The sequence below is a fragment of the Erinaceus europaeus genome, chromosome 10 (genome assembly GCF_950295315.1).
Source record: "Erinaceus europaeus chromosome 10, mEriEur2.1, whole genome shotgun sequence".
NCBI lineage: Eukaryota > Metazoa > Chordata > Mammalia > Eulipotyphla > Erinaceidae > Erinaceus > Erinaceus europaeus.
Window position 1 is genome coordinate 106,989,595 of NC_080171.1, and position 19,780 is coordinate 107,009,374.

Sequence of the window (19,780 nt, forward strand, 5' to 3'; positions counted from 1 at the left end):
TTTCAAGTGCACATGGAATATTTTCAAGGATCAACCATGTGTTGGCACATAAAGACAGCCTTAATAAATATGTGAATACTGAAATCTTAAGTATTTTTTCTGACCAAAAGGCAGTGAGGTTAGAAATCAACCACAAAAAAGAAACAGAGAGGGGCCAGGCAGTAGTGGCAGCAGGTTAAGCACACATGGCACAAAGCACAAGGACCAGCATAAGGATCCTGGTTGGAGCCCCGGGCCCCCACCTGAAGTGGGGAGTAGCTTTATAAGCCGTGAAGTAAAGCATGTTTGCAGGTGTTTATCTTTCTCTCCCCCTCTCTGTCTTCCTCTCCTCTCTCGATTTCTCTCTGTCCTATCCAACAACAATGACAGCAGCAACAACAACAATAATAACAATGATAACAAGGGCAACAAAAAGGAAAAAATAGCCTCCAGGAGCAATGGATTTGTAGTGCAGGCATCAAGCCCCAGTAGTAATGCTGGAGGTAAAAAAAAAAAAAAAAAAGAAAAGAAAAGACAACAAAAAAAGAAATACACACATACACAATGGAGATTGGACAATACACTTCTGAATACTACCTGGGTCACTGAAGAAATTGAAAGAGAAATAAAAAAATTACTTGGAGAATCATGAAAGTGAAAAGACCAATTACCAGACCTTGTGGATGCAGCAAAAGCTGTCCCAAGAAGGAAGTTTATAGCAAAAATACAGCCCCATATTAACAAACAGCAAAGATATCAAGTAAGCTGCTTGACATCACAATTAATTCAACCAGGAAAAGGGCAACAAAGAGACCCAACAGTCGTTAGGAGACAGGAAACAGTTTAAATCAGAACAGAAATTCATGAACTAGAATCTAGAAGGATGATTGAAAAGATTAATAAAACCCAGAGCTGCTTATTTGAAAGGAAATATAAAATAGATTAACCACTGGCTAGACTCACAAAAAGTAAAAGAGAAAAAAGCTATGATTAAAAAAAACCTTAGGAGTGAGAGAGATAAAATTACAACTGAAGACAGATACAAAGAATCACATATGAATATTATGAACATCTCTATGGGAATAAATTGAACAACCTAAATGATGTATTTCTAGAATAATGCCACCCGCTAAACCTAACTCAAGAGGAAGAAGATAATTTAAACAAGGCAATCACTAGTTTAGAAATTGAATGAGTCATCAAAAATCTTCTTAAGAATAAAAGTCCAGGCCCAATGGCTTTATTAATGAATTGTATAAGACTGTCAAAGAAGAACTAACACCTAAGCTCCTCAAACTATTCAAGAAAATTGTAGGAGTGCAAACACTACTAAACAAGTCCTATACACAATAGGGAAGTTTCCACTGGAGGGGATGGGGAAGAACTCTGGGGTGGGAAGTGTATTTACTTATACCCCTATTACAGTTATGCCCTTACAATCTTGTAAATCAATAGTAAATCACAAAAAAAAAGGGGGGGGGGGAGTCTCGCGGTAGCGCAGCGGGTTATGCACACATGGCGCAAAGCGCAAAGCGCAAAGCGCAAGGAGCAGCATAAGGATCGGGTTTGAGCCCCCGGGTCCCCACCTGTAGGAGAGTAGCTTCACAGGAGGTGAAGCAGGTCTGTAGGTGTCTGTCTTTCTCTCCCCCTCTCTGTCTTCCCCTCCTCTCTCCATTTCTCTCTGTCCTATCCAACAACGATGACATCAATAACAATAATAACTACAACAATAATGAAAAACAAGGGAAACAAAAGGGAAAATAAATAAATGAATATGTACATTAAAAAAAAAAAAAGAAAAATCAATTCCCGGGGACTGGGCAGTGGTGCACCAGGTTGAGCGCACATAGTACGAGCGCAAGGATCCCACTTTGAGCCCTGGGGGTGGGTGGGAGCAGGTCTGCAGGTGTAACTTTCTCTTCCCTTCTCCATCTCCCCCTCCTCTCTCAATTTCTCTCTGTTCTATCCAATAAAATGGAGAAAATACCCACCAGAAGCAGTAGATTTGTAATCCAAGTACAGAGCTCAACAATAACCCTGGAGGTAAAAAAAAAAAAAAAAAAACTCTCCTGAAATCTAATGATCTTGTAAGTCATTATTAAATCATTAATAAAATAATGTTTAAAAACTAAGCATAACTATAAATTCCAGAATAATACTATACATGGGTATATATGTCAGAAAGCACAGAAATATAAGATAAATTTTAGTAAAAATTAAAATCTGAATATGGGAGATACCTTACTTAGAAGCATTCTGGTTTTGCCATGTGCATTTACCCAGGTTTGAGAACAGCTAACACTATACTGGGGGAATTTTCAATACTGTAGTCTTTTTCCTCTCTCCCTCTATCTTTCCATTTGGGAAAAAAAAATCTGCACTGAGTGGTGAAAACTCAGCATGACAAAAATATTATAAATCTGAGTGCCATGTATCTTAGGGTTTAGAGAAACGTCAGGAGATGGAATGATACTGTAAGTTGGGCAAGGGGTAGATAACATAATGGTTATGCACAGAGACTCTCATGCATAAGGCTCTGAAGTCCCAGGTTCATTCCCTTGTACCACCATGAACCAGAGTTTCTCAGTGCTCTGGGAAAACAAAAACAAAGACAAAAACACCCAATAAAATTTTTAAAAATTTTAAAAAGAAAAGATGCTGTAACTGGAGGACTAATTCAGTACTACTACTTATGCCATGTATCTAGAGGGAAATGGTAGCAAGAGATAGAAAAAAATCTATCACTCAGAAAATGTTACAGAGTTTAACAGTACTCTTTTAAGTTTGATATAATTTTCTTAGTGATTTCATAATGTTTATATCATCAGAGTGGTATACTTCAGCAGCTCAGCTTCCGTCAAAGTTCTGTGCACACCCTCAGTCCCTGTCCCCCTCCACCCAACTTCCTACATCACTAGAGTTCTTGTTAAGTCTTAGAGATTATACTATACTATTATACTATTATGCTATAATACTATAATACTATACTATTATACTATACTATTATACTATACTATTATACTATACTATTATACTATACTATTATATTATACTATTATACTATACTATTATACTATTCCACTGTCTCTACCCTTTTGTTTTGCAAGTTCTAGAATTTCATTTATTTATATTTCACATATGAGTGAAGCCACGGGTTGCTTGCTGTCTTTGATTTAAACACCACTAAGCATAATCACCTCAAGTTCTATCCATTTTGTCCCAAAGGATACAATATTTTCCTTTTAAGTTGTAGAGTAGTATTTCACTGAGTATGCACATACATCATAGTAACATACCTGCTACTGTTACTGAAGCAGCTGCTGTTGTTTTCTCTTCTTGTCATAACCACCAGGGTAATCCTTGGGGCTCAGTGCCTGCACAACAAATCCACCATTCCTGGTGACTTTTTTTCTAGAGAGAGACAGAAATTGAGAAGGAAGGGATGATAAAGAGGGAAAGACACCTGTGGCACTGCTAAATTACTGTCAATTGTAAACCCTTAATTTCCCCAATAAACGAATTGGGGAAGCAAAAAAGAGTTCTTTGGAAATAAAAAGCATTTTTTTTCCTTTCAGGGAGGCAAGATTTTATTGTCCAGAAAAAGCTCCTGTTTAGAGAAGGAAAATGTTCCCAGGAAAATCATCAGGGCCTCTGGGTAGTAAAGACACAGCATGCTACATGAGGTTATAGTGTTTATTGAGCCATAACTTTCCTGATTTGGCATTTTCATAATCATTAGAATAAAGACCACAGAGCCAAAGTCATATCAGAATAATTATTGTCTCTTTTATTTGCATATCTAGAGTATCTTAAATTATAAAATATCCCAATCTTTCTGAAAATTTGTTTTTTTTCCTACTCAGTGTTTACTACTGCTGACTTTGTTTCTGAACCTTTAAATTCAAAATCTCATGAAAATAAAATCTCCCTCACTAAAATAAAAAAATAGTACATAAAAGAGAAAAATAACCTTAACATTAAATTCACACTTTCCACAGTTTAAAAGTTAAAAAAAATTCAGATAAATTTGGAAATGATATACATAAGTCTTAATAAAATACATAAGCAAACACAGAAAATATAATATAGTCTTAATGAAAATTAGTTTTTAAAGTCTCTGTGACTAGATTAAAAAAAGATAAAATGAAATGCTGAACAGAGGACTGTTTGAGAATTTTTTTAAATTTTTTAAAAATATTTATTTATTTTCCCTTTTGTTGCCTTTGTTTTTTTATTGTTGTTGTGGTTATTATTGTTGTTGTTATTAATGTCTTCGTTGTTAGAACAGAGAGAAAATGGAGAGAGGAGGGGAAGAGAAAATGGAGAGGGGGAGAGAAAGATAAGACACCTGCAGACCTGCTTCACTGCCTGTGAAGCAGGATCCTTATACTGGTCCTTGCATTTCACACCACGTGCGCTTAGCCCGTGGCTCTACCGCTCGACTCCCGAGAATTTCTTATAAAGATGAATGCCAAGAAGAAGAAATACTTAAAAGTAAAGGTAAAAGGTTGGGGAGTTGGCTCAGCCTGGCTGCGTGTCTATGGGCAGGCCCAAGGCACTAGAATCTTCATGTGCTGCATACTGGCACAATTAAGCTTTGCTCAGAACTCTCTTCTTTTTACTCCATCCTCTCTTTCTCTCATAATAAATCTTAAAAAACAAAAAAAGGTAGAGAAAAAGATTGTAAACACATAACAAAGACTAGTTATAGAGTAAGCATTAGATCAGATTTATATAAATAGCATTAAAGTACATATTAATAATGGATGTCAGGATGGAGAATATCTCCACAGCCACCATGACCTTGCCCTTGGTGCTGTGGTACACAGGGAGGAAGGTAAGCCAGACACTGCAGAACATCAGCATGCTGAATGTCAAGAACTTGGCTTCATTGAAGGTGTCAGGCAGGTTCCTGGCCAGGAAAGCTAAGATGAAGCTCACCAGGGCCAAGAATCCCATGAATCCCAGGGCACAGTAGAAGGCAGTGACTGAGCCCTTATTGCACTCAATGATGAGGAAGCCATACTCACTGTGCGTGTCAATATCAATGAATGGAGGAGAGACTCCAAGCCAAATGCCAGAGAGAGAGTTACTTGGATAAAAAAACAAGTGCAGATGACTGAGCTGGATATTCCTGACCTCCAAAACCAGCTTGCTTTCCTGCCTGGTGTTATGCTCCTGAAGGCCATCAGCACAGTGATAGTCTTTGCCAAAATGGTTGAAACCACCACAGTAAACACCACTCCAAATAGGATTTGTCTGAGGATGCAGGTGGCTGTGTTGGGATGCCCAATGAAGAGGAAGGAGCAGAGGAAACACAGGAGGAGGGAGATGAGAAGAATGTAGCTGAGAGTCTTGTTATTGGCCTTCACTATGGGGGTGTGTCTGTACTTCACAAAGACTGCAAGAACCAGAGCTGTGAGAGCAGAAAAGGAAATGGCAATTGTGGCCAATGCTGTCCCGAGTGGATCCTCCAAAGCCAGGAAGGTTACAGTCTTAGGGAGGCAGTGATCTTTCCTACTGTTTGGATACTGGTTATCTGGACATTTCATACATTCATGGGCATCTGGGGAGAGGGGGAGTAGAGTCTAATTATTTCATGTTTTTAAAATCTTCCTTGATAATCAAAGACTAAAAATTATAACATCAAGGCACATTGCGTACCTCTGCTGTGTATTCAGCAAATTTATGAAAGACTTGTTCTGATTTAACAATGTTCATTTCTTTCTCAAATTTATGGTTAAGGTTTTCCTGCCATAAGCAAGAATGTACTATTAATTTCAAATCCAGTGGTGACATAATTATAATCTTTAAGATATTACTAACATCTGTCTTTTAGGATACATTTTAATGTTACTCATCTGTACAAGGGAGCTATAATGTCTTATAGTATTATAGAAACTAGCTATATTATAAAAACCAAAACTTAATTACTTCTTCTGATAAATACCTAGTACTCTCATTATTTTTATCATTAGATAGCAAGTTGAAGTGACTCAAATGTAGGCTCTGCTCATGACATTTTGTTTCTCACAAAAGCTAAATACAATGTGTCATGCTGACTTTTCTATACTCTAATTTTATGTTCTTGATGATTATTGTTTAGTCACTTTGTTCTAAGACAGTCTTTATTATCTAGATGATTACAGTATAAATATTTGACAGCTCTGCCTTCTTTTCCTCATTTCCTTTAGTCTGTTTTTCACAGAGCAAGCATTTCATCTTTTTTATGATTAAGATGGTAAATTTTATTTATTTTTTTGGGAAGGGGTCCCATCTTCTCTTCCTTTCCAAGTCACACACACAACTGTTATTACATCCGGATGCTCTTCCCTTTTTCCCCCTCTCTCTCTCTGTCTCCAGTTCCTGATGGAGTTGGAGCCCTCCAGTCATCTTCCCTCTATGATTTCTTCCTTAGTGGGAGAAATCAAATTGTTTTGGGGGGGTACAGAAGGCGGGATTTCTGGCTTCCGTAATTGCTTCTCCAGTGGACATGGGCATTGGCAGTTTGATCCATACCCCCAGCCTATTTCTATCTTCCCCTGGAGGGGGCAGGGCTCTAAAGTGGTAAGGTTCCAAGACATATTGGTGAGGTCATCTGACCAGGAAAGTCAGAATGGGATCGTGATAGTGTCTTCAACTTGGTAGCTGAGGCTTTGATGTTTCAGCTATAGTTGGTGTGTTCTGCTTTAGGTCTAGTGTTGTATTTATTTGTTCTCATGGGGGGAGATCTAATCCAACCCCTGTTACTCTGTGGTCACGCCTCCCAGGAGTTGACAGTTCATCTATATCAATCAAATCAAATCTTTTAACTTCTAGGTTCAAAAACTTTTAATGACTTCTCAATCTACTTAAAATACTGTCAAAATGAATATTATGACACTAACACTCTCCTGCTACCAAATTGTTGAACTTTTGCATTCCAACTACCTGTACTTACTTGTCTTGACTTACTTTGTCTATCAAGGTATTTTCAAATTGTTGATTAGCAATGTGTTTACAAAATTGTAAGATTATAAGGTATAGTTTCACACTACACCCAGCAACAAAGTTCCATGTCCCCATCATAACAATAAAAGCCACCACACCTCTGACAAACACAGTTCATTTACTTGTGGTATTTTTTGTCTGTTTGTTTTTATCTTTTTTATTTTGGTAAATTCCTTTGTTTCAGTTCTCTAGATTCTATCTATGAGTGAAACTCTCTGGTAGTTGTCTTTCACTTATTTTGATCGACATAATCATCTCCAGTTCCATCCATCATTCATCTTGACCTACTTTCAACTACACAAATCCCTTCAGACTTCTTCTTATCTCTGGACATATTTGCTCAGAATACAGCTTGAGTCCTTTGACTGCCTTCTTTATAGTGAGATGCTAGTAAAAAGGTTATGTATGTCCTCTGTGTCATCAGTCCATTTTGTCTTTCTGTGCAACTTTTCTGTCAGATTATTCCATCACTTTCTTGATCTGAGGGTGACATAAAAATGCATTGCATGAGCGATAAAATGGATAATAAGTGATTGAAGATATAACATTTTGTGAGTTAGAACCAAAGCAGAGTGAACGTTTATATGAACAGATGATGTCAAGAACATATGGAGAGGTAGTCTTTGCTGACTCTTACCTGTCGTATTGGAAATCTCACCCCCTGGGCAAAGAGTACAACGAAAACAACATGAAGCATTTCCTTCTTGTGGGGTCTTCCTAAACCCGGGGCTACAGCTCTGACTGCATATAGAGATGGGAGCCTAAAGAAAATATATTAAGAGGGAGTCGGGCTGTAGTGCAGCGGGCTAAGTGCAGGTGGCGCAAAGCACAAGGACCGGCATAAGGATCCCGGTTCGAACCCCGGCTCCCCACCTGCAGGGGAGTCGCTTCATAGGCGGTGAAGCAGGTCTGCAGGTGTCTGTCTTTCTCTCCTCCTCTCTGTCTTCCCCTCCCTCTCTCCATTTCTCTCTGTCCTATCCAACAATGACAACAACAATAATAACTACAACAATAAAACAACAAGGACAACAAAAAGGAATAAATAAAATAAATATAAAAAAATTTAAAAAAGAAAATATATTAAGAGTAGTTGTTGCTAATAAATTCATAACAGACTGATCATATTGTTTCTAAAAACTGGTGATATTATTTGTGGGAATATTTGGTATAGTATAATATCGTTCAGACTTTTGTTTGTTTGTTTTTTGCCTCCAGGGTTTTTTCTGGGGCTCAGTGCTGGCACTATGAATCCGCTGTTCCCGGAGGCCATATTTTCTATTTTTTTTGGATAGGACAGAGAGAAATTGAGAGAGGAGGGGGAGGTTGAGAAGGAGAGATAAAGATAGACACCTGCAGACCTGTTTCACCACTTGTGAAGCTTCCCTCTGCAGGCGGGGAGCTGGGGGCTCGAGCCGTGATCCTTGCATGGGTTCTTGCACATAGTACTATGTGCACTTAACCTGGTGTGCCACTGCCCTGCCCCCTTTCAGACCTATCTCAATATGCATTCTAAAATATAAATTAAAAGTGAAAACATTGCTTTGGAAAAAAATTAATGCAAAATCAGGGCCAGTGAGCTTGATCTCCTAGGGGTGTGCATGCTTTTCATTCACATACCACCAGCTGCCTCACTGCATTGGCAGAAGTTTTGGTACTGTGGTGTCTTTTTATTTTCCTCTGTCTCTGTATCTCTTTCTGTATAAAACGTGGTAATGTCTCAGTCATTTTAAAAAGTGCAAAATAACATTTCTTCTCAAAAGGAAAGCATCTGAACTATCTGTACAAAATGTATCAGTCACATCTTTAGTAAATCCATAATGCACTGTCTGATATTTTTACAACATTGGTCATACAAGAAATGTTGGCGTTTGCTTTTAACTTTTCAGAGTTCTTATTTTTACTATGCTAGTAGTGTTGAAGATATAATCTTTTGAGGGGGCTGGCAGTAACCTAGTGGGTTAAGCACAAGGACTGACATGAGGATCCCGGTTTGAGCCTCCAGCTCCCCACTTGCAGGGAGCTTGCTTCCTGTGAACAGGCAGTGAAGCAGGTCTGCAGGTGTCTATCTTTCTCTCCTCCTCTCTGTCTTCCCCTCCTCTCTCAATTTCCCTCTGTCCAATCCAACAAAAACAACAACAATGACAATAACAACAACAACAACAAGGGCAACAAAATGGGAAAAATGGTTTCCAGGAGCAGTGGTTTCATAGTGCAGGCACCAAGCCCCAGAGGTAACCCGGAGACAAAAAAAGGTATAATTTTTAAGAAAATTGTAAGTACACAATGCTACAAAATTATAGTCACCACATTGTATACACTTCTCATAACTTACTCATTTCATAACTCAAAATTTGTACTCATTTCTCAATGTCTATCCATTTATATCACTCCCTAGCATCTGAAACCCACACATTTACTGTTTTATATTTTATTCACATATAAGTACATATTTATGTAACACCTTGTCTATGTTCATCCAACCATCAGCAATTATGTTGATTCCGTATCTGGAGAGCTGTGAATATTTTCAGTATGAACACAGAGGTACCGTTAAATTGTGATTTCATGCTCTTCGTGTACATATTTCAGAAGAGGTATTTCTGGATGAAATTGTATTTCTAAGAGGCCAGATTGGGGCAACTGGTAAAGCACACACCTTACCATGTTCAAGAAATCGGGTTCAAAACCCAGCTCTCACCTATAGAGAGGGAAGCTTCATGAGCAGTGAAGCAGTGCTGCAATTATCCCTCTTTCTCTTTCCTTCTCTGTCTTCTCTTTCAATTTCTGTCTTACTAAGTGAAAGAAAGGAAGAAAACACACACACACACACACACACACACACATGGAGAAAGTAATAATGACGAGGAGTGATGGATTTGTCATGCAGGCACCAAGCCCCACAATAACCCTGGTGGCAATAAAAATAAATAAATAAATAGTGGTCCAGGAGGTGGCATAGTGGATAAAGCATTGGATTCTCAAGCATAAGAGTCCTGAGTTTGTTTCCTGGCAGCAGAGGGATGTAACAGAGTGATGTCTAATTCTCTCCCTCTCCTCCTATTTCTTTCATTAATAAATTAATAAAGTATTAAATAAATACTGTATCTCCATATTTATATTTTGAGTATGTAAAATAATAGTATTTTAAAAGAGGCTGCAGATGTTTATATTGCCACAAACAATTAATAAAGATTCCTGGGGGCCAGGTGGTGGCACACCTGGTTAAACATGTGTTACAATGCACCCAGGTCCAAGCCCCCGGTTCCCACCTGCAGGGGGAAAATTTTGCAAGTGGTGAAGCAGTGCTGCGGGTATCTCTCTGTCTCTCTCCCTCTCTGTCTTTCCCTCCCCTCTTGATTTCTGACTGTCTCTATCCAATAAATAAATAAATAAAGATAATAAAATAAGGATTCCTCATCATGGCCAGTTTTATCATTTGATAAATATATTAGCTCATGAAACATGTAATTTATATGATAAATTGGAGAACATGTGGATATTTTGTTAACACTGTGGAAACTTATGAGAGGCTCATATACAGAGTCATATATGAAACATAACAAGACCATACATATGGGTCTACATAATACTATTAACAATACTAGCAAATACTTGAGCAACATTTGTGGTTTGTCATACATATATTTTAATGTATTATATTTGCTATGTCACTTAACACAATATTAATAACTAATGCAAGTGTTATTTTTTCACTATTATATTAAAATAGATGTTCACATATTTTGCCTATATCAACAATGTAGAAGTTTTGAATAAGGTGAAATTGTTTTCACGTAACAACTTTGTTCTGGTGTGCACTGTCAGTAAAATGCCATCTAGAACTAACCTCTTCAAATATGACTGTCCAGTCTATCAGTTTTTCAAGGATGATAAACTCTTGACCATGTGAAGCCCATGGGACAAATATCCCTACTTTCACCAGCTGTTGGAGACCAGCTGGCAAGTCACAATAGTTAAGGATATCATATTGTGCAACAGAGTTTCTGTTTTCACCTAGAGTTACATGGTCACCAGCATTGTTGATAAATTGAATGGTTCTCAGAGGTTGGTGGAGCTAAAAGAGATGAATTAGGGAATAATACAAAGAGAAATCTATTTAGTGACTAAACCTGTATAAGAGGACCAGCAAAAGAGCTCAAGTGGGCAGTGTACCTACTTACTAGGGCATGCACTTGACTCGTGTTCAAACTTGGCTCCTAACTGTCAGCATTGTCGTAGTGTCATTTACCCAATCCTGCCCCGATAATCTCTGTCTCTGTATAATAGCTCTGAAAAAGGAGCAATGAAGCCTTGGTGATCAAAGATAAGTGAGAAAGGAAGAAAAGAAGGAAGGGAGAAAGAAAGAAGCAAGACTTGTTTTAGAATTTTTTGAATTTATCTTGAGAAAGATCATTCCTCACCCATAATCACATGTGCTAAACTTCTGTTCAGATTAAATTCTAGGACGACATGAAACGTGGCCATGGCTGAGCAGCAGCCTTTATATGAGCAGTCCCTCATATAACTAGACATGACAACAGAACACAACAAATATCAAACTATAGCTGAGACTTTTGGAGCAGACATGATTTTGCCACATGTAGGGGCATATATGTGTGAGAATAGGAGACAAGAAGGAAAGAGGCAGAGTTTCCCAGTCAGTCACCAGCACCATCTTGGTGATTGTACTATAGAGCAAGTCAACAAGGCTTGAGAAATCAGACCTAGAACTGTAATAGCCACAGGAGAAAGCATGTGAAATATTTTGGACCTTAATAGCAAAGATATATTTGGAGAAACAACATCATGAATATGGGAAGCTAAAATAAGAATAAATAAGTGGGACTAAATTAAAAAAGAAACTTTTATGTATCTTTAAAGACATTCCATCAAAACAAAAAAAGTAACTTCAGTAATTGCAAGAAAATAGTTGTATATTACACATCTGACAAGGAACTAATATCAAACCTATGAAACCTTAGAGCTTATAACAACAACTACAAATCCCAGCTCAATATTTAAATAGATAGGTTTGTAAAGAAGACATACAAAGGGCTCACAAATATATGAAGAAATGCTCTACTTCACTTATCATTAAAGAAATTCAAGTTAAAACTACATTCAAATTATACCACACACCTGTGAGAATGGCCTACATTAGAAACACAGGAAATGACAAGTGTTAGCAAAATCATGGAGAAAAAGAAATGCTGGCACATTGCTGGCGGGAAAGCAAACTGATACAGCCCCTGAGTAAACACTACAGAGAGACCTCAACAAATCAATGTGGAAATTAATATCCAGCACAGCACTCCTCGGCTTAAATCCAAATGACAGCAAAACATTAATTTTAAGGGATATTCGTATCCCTGTGTTCATAGCTGAATTATTCACAATAGCCATAATATGAAAGCAAGCTAAATGTTCATCAGTGGACAACTGAATAAAGAAACTATAGGAAATAAAATCAATGGGGAGGATATAATCAATGGAGTATTACTCTGCAATGAATGGGTGATTTTGCATAGTTCTGGACAAAATGAATAGAAATGGAAGTGACTATACCTAGTAAAGGAAATGAAAGGCAACTATCAGGTGATTTTACTTTTGTGTGGAATACAGATGAATGAAGCACAGAAAGTTGAGCAATAAGTAAATAAATAAATAAATAGAAGTAGCCAGACAGTCTCTCAGACATTGTAGGAATGATGGACTGCTGGAGGGGTGGCACAGACCTTTGGTAGTGGCTGAGTTGTATAACTGTGTCATTGTAATTATATAATGTAAAGTACTATAAAATCAACAATTAAAATTATGTCAACTTGTTTTTAACTATGCAGCAATTTGAACCAAGAACATGTGTAGATCCATGTACTTATATAATGAAATGTCACCATTCTAGTCAAGAGAAAAATCTAAAGAAGGCATCATAAATGTCCAGAGGTGTGGATGTTGAGTAGCAATGGACTCATTTTGCTCCCCCCGGTCCACTAGGAAAAGCAACAAAATCACCTGAAAACTTAACAGAATATGATGAGGATTTCTTCAGAAACTCAGGTGAGTAGACACGTGTGACTCCTGGACAGAAGAAAGGTGAAGGAGAGATTCCCAGGACTAAAAGGCATGTACTTAGGGATTACTGGTACCAAGCTGTGGCTTGGCAGCTGAGGTGAACTGCTTCCGGGTCTGAGTCAAAGAAACAACTGTAAGAAGAGAGAGAGAGAGAGAGAGAGAGAGAGAGAGAGAGAGAGAGAGAGGAAGGATGGATAGAAGAAAGAAAGAAAGAAAGAAAGAAAGAAAGAAAGAAAGAAAGAAAGAAATTATTTATCTCCATCCACCTGTTCCAGGGCCCATATGTAAATGCATATTTATATTTAACACAAGAGCCTGTGTAACCTCTAAGTCCCTATTGGTCTGAGCTTATAGCTCATGGTCACATCTGAGGAACATTGCAGGCTGCACTCATTTCAGGACCAGTCTTTTTCAAGTGGCAGGGTAAGATACCCCCAACCTCCCTTCTGAGACTGGGGCTATCCCTACCATTGCTTTATGGTAGATCCAAGGTCCTGGGAAGGTCCACAAGATTTTATAAAAATGGGAGCTATTCCCTGCCCTAATTCAACTTTCTAGCCCTTTACTCTTACACCATTCTCTCAGGCAATATTCTCATCCAACCTCAAGCTAGCTACCAAACTCAAGCAAAACTACTATAGTTGTGTGCTCCCAGGAACATGCCTAAAATGGTTCTCTTAGCTTTCTTCTACCCTAAAATCCCTAATCTCATCTGCTCTGATCCTACTTTTGGGTTCTTGTTCATTAACCATCTTGTCTCAACTTAGGTCATGCCACCTTCCAGATACCAGGCTGCAGATGCTACCATGACTCCACCCCAACTTCTCTGGGCAGATGACCTCATCAGTGTGTCCTGGACCCTCACATCTCCAGATGTGAGCTCTGGTCCACTAGGGAAAGATAGAAACAGGCTGGGGATATGGATCTGCCTATCAACGCCCATGCTCAGCAGAGAAGCAGCTATAGAAGCCAGACTCTTACCTTCTGTTCCCCATGAACAATCTTGATCCATACTCCCAGCAGGGAAGAAGTGTAGGATAGAGATAAGGGGACTTTGCACTCAGCCCCATCAGCACCCAGAGAAAGAGAAGGAAAAGGAGAGGGACATATGGAGGTAGCTATGATGTTATGAGTAGCTTAGAGGGACATATGGAGATAGCTATGTTGTCATGAGTGGCTTAGAGGGCAAGAGAGGATTGAGTCAGAAAAAGAAGGGGCAACTATGTATAAATGTGGACAGACAGTTGTAGAGAAGATGGTTGGCCCATGTCTACAACCTTAGTGGGAACTGTGGTGGATTGCAGTGGGGAGAGTGAAGATTCAGAACTCTGGTAGTGGGAATGGTGTGGATTCAAACCCCTGTTGACATGTAATTCTGTAATATAAAAATATAAAAAAATAAAATTTATTTAAAAAAAAAGAAAGATACCACAGCACAGAAGAAAAATCAAATACAACTATACACTTCAAAAATCCATAGGCTAAAGGGTGATACAAAGGAATTACCTGCCAGAGATAAGACTTCAGTATATATATATATATATAATGTTTTCTCATTTTTTTCTTTTTTTTCTTTTATTTAAGAAAGGATTAACAAAACCATAGGGTAGGAAGGGTACAACTCCACACAATTCCCACCACCCAATCTCCATATCCCATCCCCTTCCCTGATAGCTTTCCCACTCACTATCCCTCTGGGAGCATGGACCCAGGGTCATTGTGGGTTGTAGAAGGTAGAAGGTCTGGCTTCTGTGATTGCTTCCCTGCTGAACATGAGCATTGACTGGTAGATCCATACTCCCAGTCTGCCTCTCTCTTTCCCTAGTAGGGTGGGTCTCTGGGGAAGCAGAGCTCCAGGACACACTGGTGGGGTCTTTAGTCCAGGGAAGCCTGGCCGGCATCCTGATGACATCTGGAACCTGGTGACTGAAAAGACAGTTAACATACAAAGCCAAACAAATTGTTGAGCAATCATGGACCCAAAACTTGGAATAGTGGAGAGGAAGTGTTAGGGGGATACTCACTGCATACTCTAGTGTACTTCTGCTTTCAGGTATATATAGTTTCCACTAGTTTATGGATACGTGTGAATATATGCTGTCTCTCACAGAAACTGATGTATATCTAGGTTTTGGGACTTTGTTAGAAAGTGAACCACCTGGGATGGAATTAGAGTATACTATGAAAGGAAAGGTCTCACCCAAGTAATGAAGCTGAAGGGTTGTCATTCCACACGTGGAGACTTCAGTATATTTGTGTTTTCTTCAGCTCTCTCTGATGTTCTTAAATAAAGTATCTCATGGAGGGCATAAGCCACAGAAAACACAGCATTATACGTAGACTTAATGAAATCAGACATGCTCACACCAAAATTATAAAAAGGCACAGACACCAAAGAAGCATTTAGTGGACATTTTTCTAGTGTTTCACAGTCAGACTCAGAAACAGAACAACCAAAAGTAATAAGCCAAAGTTTATTAAGGAAGATGTCTTCTGGGTATTTAGAAGAGTTAACTGTCTGAAGAAAATGTCTGAAACCAGGAATCTCACTGCTTTGCTTTGAAAAAATGAGAGCCCCGTGAAAATAATTAAGTATGAATTTTTCCTCAGTTATGGTGAAATCCCATTGTGAAGTAGTGATCCACACTTTCCAAGTGAGTATATGCTTTATTTCCAGAAGAGTCAGGAGTAATAGTGAGTCAGTGTCCCCATAGACAATGGTCACATTGACCAATGATGGATCATTAATCCTGGTCAAGATCTTCATGTCTGATATAGGGTTAGATCTCTCAGAAGCAGACATCTTCTCTGTAAAAGCTGTATAGACACCTTCTTTGGACATTTCTTCACTCAATTCCTGGAAGAACTTCTCGCCTTTCAAGTTATCTGAGACAATCACTCCAACCCAAGTCTAGCTGAAATGCACTAATAATTTCACCATGCCAACGGGCAAAAATGCATCTTCAGAAGCCATCTGATACAGAGATGGAAACTGCATTTTGTCACCAAGTAAAGGATCATAAACACCATAACTGATTTGTGAGGCACAACAATATACAGAATAAGTCATTCCATGTACAGGGAAAGAGTACAGTAAAATACTTTATATCAAGCACACCAGTTTTCATGCTAACAAAAAATTCAACAATAGTTAAGTAAACTGTTAGAGGAAGTGATAAGTGTTGTAAAAAGTTAAAATTCGCAGTTCTTAGAAGAGTTCAAAATTTTGGACCTCATTAATGAATAATCTGGGAATTGGCCTTTTTATTGTAGGACATTTGTAAATAAAAAAAAAACTCATATAGTCCTAGAGGAAAGGGAAATTAAAATCAGGTTTCGAAGATCTAAATCTAATTTATGTCATTCAGCTCAATAGAGCTATAAGCTTTGAGTTTTCTCCTTGACGAGAATTAATACTCTAACAAAATGTCAGCTTGCCTGGCCTCTTCAAACTAGTAAATAATTTTACAATATTGAAAAAAGTCAATCATGCTTTTTTTTTTTTAATCAGGAGCACAACCTTCTAGGATGAAATACAGGGGAGGAAGTCTTAAGAGATTTAGTATTTTTATTGTTACAGTATGATATTAAAGAATGTAATAGTTATTCAACTTTTAAAAAGTTGACACTCTTTGAAATTTTTTATCTTGGGAGTCAGGAGGTAGCGCAGCGGCTTAAGCGCACGTGGCGCAAAGCGCAAGGACTGGCGGAAGGATCCCGGTTTGAGCTCCGGCTCCCCAACTGCAGGGGTGTCACTTCACAACCGGTGAAGTAGCTCTGCAGGTGTCTTTCTCTCCTCCTCTCTGTCTTCCCCTCCTCTTTCCACTTCTTTTTGTCCTATCCAACAACGATGACAACAATAATAATTGCTACAAGGGCAACAAATGGGAATAAATAAATAAATAAATTTTAAAAAATTATCTTTATTTACTGGTTAGAGATAGCCAGAAATCTAGAGGTAATGGGGAGATAGAGAGGGAGAGACAGAGAGACACCTCCAGCACTGCTTCAGCACTTGCAAAGCTTTCCCCATGCGGGTGGGGACCGTGGTCTTGAACCCCAGTCCTGTGCATTGTAACATGTACACTCAACCAGGTGTACCACCAACTGGCCCCACATGACAGTTTTTGATGAGGAAAAGAATCACTCCTTTTTTTCATGTATCATGGTCAATCTGGGTAAAATTTTTCTGAAAAGCAATGTTTTCAGATGCAGATGTCCCAGAGTTGGCCTGAATGTACAAACTGGTGAGGCCTTACCATTCACTACCCTTCTCATTCTGCCCCCCTCCTTACTAACAGCACTATAGTTATGATAGTTATTCTGTCAAAGACATTTTCATGATCTGTTTTGCCTTGACATGCCCTATAATAACAGTGAGAGAGACATGAACTACTATTTGGGACATACCACCTCTTTTCTCACCTGTGGAAATTTGTAGAGTTCTAGTAATACCCCCAACTGCTGAACAAATGCTGTTGAAATTCCCCCAACAACTGCCACAGTTTTGCTCTGTCTCTCACAGCTGTAATTTGGAATAGCCTCTCTCCCTCTTGACAACCAAAGCAGAGGCCCCTTCAAGGTGCTCTGATCACTGTGGTAGTAATTGTAGACTTGATATCCCAGAGACATATTGGGTAAGAGAAGTGGATTTCTGTTGATTTCTCAATGGCAAAGATGAAGGCTAACACATATAGATAGTGTTTATACATCAGCTTGCATTGGAGGAGACCATGAAAATGCAGATCAAACAAGAAAACAAATAACCCCATCCAAAAATGGGGAGAGAACATGAACAGAATATTCACCATAGAAGAGATCTGAAAGACCAATAAACATGAAAAACGCTCCAAGTCATTGATTGTCAGAGAAATGCAAATAAAGACAACAATAAGATACCACTTCACTCCTGTGAGAATGTCATACAGCAGAAAAGATAACAGCAACAAATGCTGGAGAGATTGTGGGGACAAAAGAACCCTCCTACATTGCTGGTGGGAATGTAAATTGGTCCAACCCCTGTGGAGAACAGTCTGGAGAACTCTCAGAAGGCTAGAAATGGACCTACCCTATCACCCTGCAATTCCTCTCCTGGGGATATATCCTAAGGAATCAAACGCACCCATCCAAAAAGATTTGTGTCTACCTATGTTCAAAGCAGTACAATTAGTAATAGCCAAAACCTGGAAGCAACCCAGGTGTCCAGCAATAGATGAGTAGCTGAGCAAGTTGTGGTATATATACACAGTGGAATACTACTCTGGTATTAAAAATGGTGATTTCACTTTTTTTCAGCCTATCTTGGATGGAGCTTGAAGAAACCATGTTAAATGAGATAAGTCAGAAACAAAAGAATGAATATGGAATGATCACATTCACAGACAGAAGCTGAAAAGCAAGGTAAGAAAAGAAAACACTAAGTAGAACTTTGACTGGACTTGGTGTATTGCAAATAAAAGACTCTGGGGTGGGTGGTGGGACAGTTCAGGTCCTAGAGATGATGGCAGAGGACCTAGTGGGGGTTGTACTGTTGTTTGGAAAACTGAGAAATGTTATGCATGTACAAACTACTGTATTTAGAAATAAACAAGAAAAAAAACCAAAGATACAACCTTGCCCTTACTACCCACCATGTAACTTAGTTCTGTATGATATATTTTTAAAATTTTTTGTTAGTGATTTAATAATTATTTACAAGACTGTAAGATAATAGGCTTATAATTCCACACAGTTCCTACCACCAGACTAAAAGATTGTTAACTGGAGATATATATATGTTTTTTAAAAATTAATTACTGTCAAAACTCAGCATAGTAAGGATGTAGTGAATAAATACTCACTCTAAAGACTTTCTTGTCTGTACAGACACTCTAGAACTGTTGAGTGTCACATAAAGCATACATGTGAGATCAATACAAAGAGTCTAATGACCTTTCCAAGCATTTGTCAGACTAAACTCACTCAGTAGTAAGTACTAGTCAAAGACATAACCATGATATAAAGTTGGGAGGAGATTTTAAGTATAGAAAAGATACATATTGCTCTTCTGCTAAAAATAAATATAGATTAAACCTGTGTTGGGGAAATAAGGCAGATATTGCTATTTATGTGTATTTGTGTTTTGAATAATCACTAGAACCTTTTTTTTTTCAATTACATACTTACTGGTCAAATTCTTCCACTGAAATTGGAACAGTAGAAAAATGTTGTGTGTCCATATCCTTGAGATATGTACAGATTGGGAAAAATCCACCAACAGCAAGGCCAGCATCCTTTTGAAAACCAAGTTTTATTCTCATAAAGCATAAGATGTCTTCCCAGTTGCCCATAGATACAAGAAGGTGCAAAAGCAGGAAGAAGGAAATCAGACCCTGTAGCAGAGCCATCTTCACTTGCATAAAAATAAGTCCAAATTGTAAAAAACCAAAAAACCTATGGCTGCATGAAAAGCAAACAGAACCCTGGCAGGGGGTGTGGGGGAAGGATTAATACAATACTATGTCTCAATGCTTTACCCTTCACATATACACGCACACGCACCTACCCACGGTGCATAAGGTGATGTCAGATCTAGGGTAATAACAGATTCAAAGAGCATATATATTAGAAATCACAGTGCTTAGAGACTAACACCTGTGCCCTAATTGTGGGTTAGAGATACACTTAGCTCTGACTTCTTTGATCCCTCCAGTGGAATTCCTACCTCTGGGAAATCTTCCCGTTCTTAGGCTTAACACCT

General features: G+C 38.4%; 1 protein-coding gene across 1 annotated transcript; it reads right to left on the reverse strand.

Moving 5' to 3' along the window:
• Nucleotides 1-4,698: 4,698 nt before the first annotated feature.
• Nucleotides 4,699-17,673, reverse strand: LOC103117765 (vomeronasal type-2 receptor 26-like). The gene is given in 9 exon segments (XM_060198982.1): nucleotides 4,699-5,064; nucleotides 5,067-5,545; nucleotides 7,607-7,730; nucleotides 9,431-9,484; nucleotides 10,817-11,044; nucleotides 12,109-12,121; nucleotides 12,242-12,421; nucleotides 15,378-15,952; nucleotides 17,467-17,673. Coding segments are annotated over 9 exon segments (2,226 nt in total).
• Between the last annotated feature and the right edge of the window lie 2,107 nt (nucleotides 17,674-19,780).